The 7618-nt window shown below is 63.6% G+C and overlaps 1 protein-coding gene across 1 annotated transcript in view; it reads right to left on the bottom strand.

Moving 5' to 3' along the window:
• Positions 1–7265, bottom strand: part of GRIN2C (glutamate ionotropic receptor NMDA type subunit 2C) — a 15961-nt gene extending 8696 nt beyond the window's left edge. The window contains exons 1-6 of the mRNA XM_026090584.1: positions 6846–7265; positions 4548–5140; positions 4040–4154; positions 2783–2994; positions 2077–2245; positions 1033–1224 (exon numbers count right to left, since the gene is read on the bottom strand). Of these exons, the coding sequence (XP_025946369.1) occupies positions 1033–1224; positions 2077–2245; positions 2783–2994; positions 4040–4154; positions 4548–5140; positions 6846–7253 (1689 nt within the window). The 5' untranslated portion in view covers positions 7254–7265. The remainder of the gene's footprint in view (positions 1–1032; positions 1225–2076; positions 2246–2782; positions 2995–4039; positions 4155–4547; positions 5141–6845) is intronic.
• Between the last annotated feature and the right edge of the window lie 353 nt (positions 7266–7618).

The raw sequence follows: 7618 nt of genomic DNA, 5'->3' as shown, positions 1-7618 counted from the left end.
CCCGCGACGAAACCCAGGCGGGTTTCTTTCTTTGCGGAATTATTCAGCCAATAATCCCAGGCAATAAGTCTGCTCCGGAGGAATTACAGCCTTGCCGCAGGGATATTATTAAGAGGAAGCRAGGCAAAATGTACTTATGAAATCGAAATTACTCGGCAGCCGAGCCGGGCTCCCACGGGAGGGGGGGCCGGCTCCAGCCGGGAACGTGACCCCAGGTATTTCTGGGGCGGTGGAGCCGCGGCTGGGATAAGCCCCGGCTGGCACAGCCATTTGGAGCCGGCGAGGACGGGGCAGAGGCGAGACACCGAGCGGGAGCTGCGGGGTGGCACTGCGGGCGCAGGGGGCTCCGGTGTCCGGGGCAGCCTGAGGGACGGGATTAATCCAGGCCCTCTGGACGCAACGGCCGACACGCTTCTCAGAYGCGTCTCGACGCAAGAGCCCAGCTCCACGTGTGCAAACCCTTGCTCCACCTAARCTGGGCTCTTGCTGTTTCGCTCTTGCTGGAAAGCCCCAAGAAATCACCTAACTTTCAATTCCAATTTTACGACGACCTTGGCCAACCTCCTTGCCTCCCCAGGCTTTTTGCCCAGTTGTTTTTTTAAAACTCCTTCGAACTCTCAGCRCCCGCAGTCTCCTGCACCAGGAAGTTCCCCGGCTCAAACGCAGGATTTGGTGAAGGCTCAGCAAACACAACAGATCCCCTCGAGCAGATTTCAGCGCTAGCAAACCCCCAGCTTCCCTCTAAACCTCCAGTGCCTCCATCCTTCCTCCGCTACGCAAGGGATGGAGAGGAAAAACCACGCCGATCCCAGCCTCAGTTTCCATAATAAAAGGATTACTTACGGCATGGGGAGGAGACAGCCACAAAGCTGCCGGCACAATCTCATTCCCTTGTGATGTACAAACAGGTTTTTTTTTTTTTTTTAAATGATGCTATTTCTAACTCACGCTTGTCAAAAGCACGGGAGGAACCCGCATGCACACACGCATGTGCGAGTGTGCACACACACACACACACACACACACACACACACGGAGAGGTGCGCGCGGCCCCGGCCCGCTCTGCTCACCGAGGAAGGCGGAGGGCGACACGGTGCCGTTGCTCCTGGCCACCATGACGCTGATGCCTGTCTCCACGAAGGGCACGGAGAAGTCCACGATCTCGGAGCGCTCCTCGTTGATGGTGAGCGACCCGATGGCCATGTCCGCTCGCTTGTAGTACACCTGGGAAGGGGCAGCTCACCCTCAGCGGGGGCGGCTCGGCAGCACCCRCAACGTGCCGCCGGCCGCCGGAGGAAGAGGAGGCGGGCTGAAGGCACCCGGAGCAGCATTTCAGGAGCTCCGGGATTTGCARCCCTCCTTTGGGGCAGCACCCTTGGAAACCGCCTGCGCTTGCGGCGTCAGCCTGAGCCTCCCTGCGCCCCTCGGGCAGCAACCCCAGTGCTGGAGGTCCAAGTGAGAAATGGTATTTTGTTGGCTACCGCGGTGGAGCCACGGCCGTGCCTTGCTGCACCGGACCAGGGTGAAGGCAGCCCGGGGTCCCRCGTGGACAAGGATGTGCCCAAAGGGCTTCCTGGACCATGCAGGGATCCCATGGAGAAACCGGGGCATGAGCTGGCCCTTAAAACCCCCGTGGGAATGCAGACACACAACGGGCAGGACTGAGGGACCCAGACGACCTTCTCCAGGCATTTCCTCATCTCCCGAGTGCTTCATTTTGCAACCTTAACTTTTTTCTTAATATTGGCTTATTAAGCTAACAGTGAGACAAACACAGCCAGCTGGGGGATGATAAACTTCCGGCTCTCTGACCACCCCATCCGTTCTTCCCTGTTAAACCTCAACCATAACCCTTGGGATTTACAATTACGCCTCCACTCTTTCTCATGCTGGATTATCCCCTACGCAGGGGCTAGCCAAAAGCAAACAAGAGTCCAAGTGCAGAAACTCTAACCCATTTCAACAGGAAAATCCCAGCCCTGGACCTGCCCCCAAGCAAGGCTGGAGAATGATGCCCTGGGATGCCTTGGGGTGGGGGGGGGGTGAATTTTGGGGACGAGCCCTGCCCACCCCTACCTCACCAATCATCCCGTTCCAGACCCCGCGGACGATCTTGCCGTGTTTGCCGTTGGTCACCAGGTAGAGGTCGTAGGAGAACTTGACCGTCTTAGCCAGCTTCTTCAGGATGTCGATGCAGAAGCCCTTGCAGCACAGTTTGGTGTAGGGGTCCGGGGGGCCATCGCCGCTGAAGCTGCGCCAGGAAAAGCGGGTCAGGCCTTCCCCAGGTCCTCCTGGAGGTGCCCTGAGCACCCCAGGGGGTGCACAGCACCCAGAGCTGCCCCGTCCCCCCCTTCCCCTGGTGCCTCCAGGGTACCAGCTGCCTGGGAAGCAGGGCCAGAGATGCTGAGCTTCGTCCCTGCTGCTGAACAGTGAACGGGGTTTGGGGGCTTTACCCCAAAATGAGAAAGGAAGAGAAGCCACTGATAAGCTCCCAAAAGCCTCGGGGAAGCGGTGAGCTGAAGTCCCGGAGCGTTGCCCTGGGCAGGGGGCTTCAAGCCACATCATAGCTAAAGCCCCAGACTGCAAGAAAGGAGCGGCTTGAAGCTCGGTTGCAGTGGAGCCTCTCTTAATGAGGACGGCCAGGAACCCGCAAAAACTTCGCCCAGGCTCAGCCAGACAGGGTCGGTCTGCGCCAGCCGCRTCCCTCTTCGCCAGCACGGTTCAGCCCCGCGCGGCGCAGGGGACCCGCCGGGGAGCCCCGTGCCGCCCCGTCCCCGCGCACCTCTGGGAGGAGTTGGTCTGCTTGCGGCAGGGCACGGTGTTGCGCACGCAGACCCCCGTGCTGGGGTCCGTGTTCTCCACGATGACGAAGGGCCTCTCCTCCAGCGTGGCCACCGTCAGGTGCCGGTTGTCGGCCACGGGCTGCAGGAAGGAGCCGTAGCGGGGCCACACCGGGTACTTCATGTGGATGATGCCTCTCTCCCACCTGCCCACCTGCCGAGACCGGGGAGAGCCCCGTCACCGCCTGGCGAGGTGGCGGCGGGTGCTGGGGCACGGGCAGCCGAGGAGTCCCGCCGCGTCCTGCGCTTCGCTCTGCGGGTCTTCGAGGGCTCGCTTCYCCCCGTACATCGTTACGCTGGAGCGCGTGCCCCAGTCGCCACGAGCCGGCTTTCTGCACCGCCGTCACCCACGGGCACATTCGCACTCTGCACCAGCGACCGCGGGGGGGGGGGGNGTTGTAGCATTACTTTGAATTTGAGGTCGGTGGGTGGATCGAGCACCAGGATCTGCTCGTGCTTAGCCCGAGCCCTGGCGGCCGCCATCTCGCTCACCAGCGACCGCGGGGGGGGGGGGGGGGGGGGGGGTTTCCACCCGGGCCCCAAAAAGCGGGGTTTGTGCCAGCACCGTGAGCAAAAACATGGCCAAATATCAACTGAAATGCATTTAAAGGGCAAAAAAAAAGCTCCGCGTGGCTTGCTGCCGGTCTAAATGCTTGCTGGTCCCCGAAGGTGGACGTCTGCATTTTGAAATCTTTTGGAACTCCGCAGCCACCAAATCGAGGGGGAAAAAGAAAATCAGTGCTTTGCACAGCTTTGGTGCCCGTCAGAGCCGTGCCAACCCGCTGCCCGGCTGCGGGAGCTGGTGCCACGGCCCAGCCGACCCGGCACACCGCAGGCTGCAAGGTGAGCCGGGGCGTGAAAACTGTGGTGAGGCCCCGCAGCAGCCCACGGTTTCGACAACGGGGCAGGAGCCCACCAGGACCCCTTCCCCATGCCAGGCGCCAGCTGGAGCAGGGCATGGAAACTCCATCACGAAGCTGCGGTAGGCAACTGCTGCAGGCAAATACCCGCGGCGCAGGCTGCTCTGTGCACCCAGGCGGGGGGAGTTTGCACGGCCCCGAATYGGTGGGGGCAACACCAAAGCCACCTTCGATATTTGCAATGGGTTTTGCAGGGTGTAACCTGCCCCGGGGCAGGATCGCAGCCCACTGAACCGAGCCCTCCCGCGGCCCAGCCCAGYGGGTCCCGCGGGTCCCTACCATCTCCCAGAGCCGGTGCTGGTTGAGCGAGATCACCACCATGGTGGGCCGCACCAGGTAGCCGCCCTCGTTGAAGGAGAAGTCCCTGTGCTCCCACGTCACGTTGAGGAGGTGCCTGGCGGGGCGACAGCAGCACCGTGAGCCCGCAGCCGCACGGTCCCCGCTGCCACACCGGCCCCACGGCACGTCTCCACCCTCCCCCAGTGCCGGCTGGGGAGCCGCAGCCACCGGTCCCGGAGCTGGGCACGGTGGGACGTGTGGGTGGGAGCAACCAAAGAAAGGGAAAACCCCACCATCACCAGGTCAGCCATGAGCAGCCTGGCACCGTCCCGCTCCCAGCCAGCGCCGTGGCCCTGCCGCCGGCTCCCTCCTCCTCCTCCTCCTCCTCCTCCTCCTCCTCCTCCCCGCTCCTCCTCCCTTGGCCCATTGCAAAGCGAGGACGCTCGCGGCAGCGATGCTCCAGGGTGCCCCACCACCCCGCACGGAGGCTTCGCTCCCCGGGGCTCACCGGTAGAAGCTGCCGTTGGTGGCGGGGCCAGCGGGCGCCCGGCAGTCGCGCCCCACATCTGGGAGGTAGCCGTGGGCCCGGAAGAAGCCGGCCGCCCCCATGGCGATGATGGCCACGCCGTCCCGCACCTTCTGGCGCAGGCTCAGCTTCCAGCTCTCCGTCACCACGCTGATGAGGCCCACGGGGAAGGAGGCGGGCGGCCGCTCCATGTTGCCCACCGTCAGGCTGGGCACGATCCACACGTAGCCCGGCCCCACCAGGCCGGCCTGCTCCGCCATCTCGAAGAGGTACTCGGCCTCCTGGCGCGAGCAGTAGACGAGGAGCACCTGGGCGTCGAGCTGCCGCAGGAGCCGCTGCGTCCGCGAGCTGCTCTGCTCCTGGCTCATCTCGAAGGTCAGCACGTCCTGCAGCTCCCAGCCGAAGTAGCTGGCGTCGGTGAAGGAGCGGATGACGTCCAGGAAGATGTTGTAGCCCGGGTACAGGCTGGTGATGACGGCAAAGGAGCTCCAGTCGTACTCCTCCAAGACCTTGAAGATCACCTGGATTTGCTGCTCGATGGAGACGCCCAGCTGAAGGAAAGCCGAGCCGGGCTCCTGCAGGAGAAGACGAGCCCGGTGGGGAGGAGAAGGGCTGAGGGACGGGTTTGGCACCCAGGGCCCTGKGGCCGGGGCTCCTCGCACCCCTGCAAACCTTGAACCCACCACCGAGAGGAGGTCGGGGGGCTGAGAGCTGGTGAGGCCCAAGGGCTGGAGACGCCAAAAATGGGACCAGTGCATCCCCACACTTTGCAGCCTCTTCTCGCCCCCATTTCTAGGACTACTTCTCCCTTTGACCAAAATTCATCCAGCACTTTCCAAAGCACACCAATAATTTCCCTTTAAATCATGAGAGTGAGGGGGGCAAATAATAATCTGCCGGGCGAGTAAATCCTGTTCCAGCCTCCGGACCGCGACCTGCTCCCGGAGCCCCTCGGCTGCTCCTTCCCTCCCACCCCACCTCCCCGACCATCTGGCCTCTCATTAGCAAATCTTAATTGATCTGATTCCGTCTTAAATGATTCAGTGAACGGCATTTGCAGAAGGTCGCRAAAAGGCAGCAGCGTTTTGCCGTGCAGACGGCCTCCATCGCCAGCGAAGTGTTTTTCCTACCGAGGCGTTGGTCCACTCGGAGCGGGTGAATCCCTGGGGGATTCACCGCAGGGGAAAGGGGATCGCAGGCGACGCGGGTGAGGAAGAGGAGGGCAGGCCTTCGAACGGGTCCCCCCACCACCGCTGGCRACATCCGCCCTGGAGCAGGCTGCAGAAGAGCCGCCAGCCCGCAGCAAAGCGACGGCTCGCTCACAGCCCCGGGGGCTACGTCTGAGCCCGCGGCACCCACCGGCACCCACCGGCGCGACGGGCAGGCTGGGGCACTCGGGGGCGCTTGCAGGGGCAGGGCTGGCTGCCGGCCGGGCAGCCGGTCCCCTTCCAGCCTCCCCGGTCGGCGTGGGCAGACCTGCAGAGGTGAGATCCAGGGGTGACGGCCCCCAAAAGCTCTGGGAAACCAAAATATTAAAAAAAAACACTAAAACACCCAAACAGTGGAGGCAACAGGCCGGATATTTGCACTCTGCCTRGCCAAAATGCAAACTCCCCGAGCAGAGAGTTGCCGCTGATGCCGGGGAAGGCCGTCAGGAGCAGGACCCCTCCGGGCACCAAAGCTGGGCAAAGCCACAGGAGCAACCGTGGAGGAGATGAGACAAATCCTGCAGGAGGGATTTGTCGCTCGGTGCCCCGGTGCAGCTCTCCCTGCCTGCCCGCCGCCAGTGCGCAGACCCGAGGTGCTTCCCGGTGCACCGATGACGGTGCCAGGGCTGGATCCAGCCCCGGGCTGAGCCCCTGCGGCGCTGGGCTCTGCAGACCCTGAGCTGAGGCTGTGCTGACCGCAGTCCCCCGGCATTACACCCTCCTCCTGGCGCCCCACGGCAGGCAGAGCCATCCCGGCCTTGCCGGCGCTGGGGACAGCCCTGGTCCCACGTCTCCCATCGCCAGGGAGGGATGCTGCCATCCCCCAGAGCAGTGGGGCAGGACAGGGATGCGGCTGCCCTGGTCTGTGCAAGGACACAGGAGATGGATGGGAAGGGACAGGGGACCAGAGAAGGTCCCTCCTCAAGGGCACTGAAGCCCCGGTCCCCTGCAATGCGCCCCCATGGCACAGACCAGCAACCACCCTGATGTCCAGCTCTGCACCCCTTAAATGGCTCCGATACGCCCCATTCCCTCCATCCCCCTGGCAGGAGCCACCAGGGAGAAGCCTCACCTTCGGGGTCAGGACCACAGCAGAGCCCCCGCTGATGCTGATGACGGGGACCTGCGTCTGGGAGGAGATGAAGTCCAGGATCTGGGCCACGGCCTCCGTCCCCACGTTGTCCTCGAAGACGATGCCGTGGATCTTGTGGCTGGCGAGGATGTTGCAGATCTGGGTGAGCAGGGTGCTGGGGTTGGTGTTGTTCACCACGACYGTGATGGGCTGGATCTCCAGGGGCATGTCCAGGAAGCTCTGGGGACTCAGGCGGGAGCGGATGTGCAGCGGGTAGGACGTGCCCCCGAACACCACGGCCACGTTGACCACCGGCTCCTCGGGGCCGGGCAGCAGGATGTCGGTGAAGACGGCCGAGCAGCCCAGCACCATCGACAGTAGCAGGGTGGGCGCCGGCACTCTGCCCATGTCCGCCGCCGCGTCCCTGCGAGGACGGCACAGAGCCCATCGCACCCGCCGCCGCTCCGGCCGCCCAGCTCCGTGCCTCGGCCGCGCGGTCCCCAGCGCCCTCGCAGCAGCCTTTTACTCCAGCCCCCAAAACCACTAACCCTTCCCAGCCGGAGCCCCCCGAGGAGCATCCCCGGGAAGGAGGAGCATCCCAGAAGCATCGGGGCCGGTGGGGRAGATGCTCTCGGGAAGGAGACTGCAACAGCTCCCTCGCCCCAGTGCTTCCCTCGAGCCCCTGCCAGCGCTGTGCTGTCAGCCGAAGAGCTGCCTGCCTTCCCTCCTGATTAAGATATATATATTTATATGTCACAGGCTGATGAGCCACC

This window comes from Apteryx rowi, unplaced genomic scaffold (assembly GCF_003343035.1).
Source record: "Apteryx rowi isolate R43461 unplaced genomic scaffold, aptRow1 scaffold_86, whole genome shotgun sequence".
Taxonomy (NCBI): domain Eukaryota; kingdom Metazoa; phylum Chordata; class Aves; order Apterygiformes; family Apterygidae; genus Apteryx; species Apteryx rowi.
Note: the sequence above shows the minus strand (reverse complement) of the source record. Positions and strands in the feature narration are given on the sequence as shown.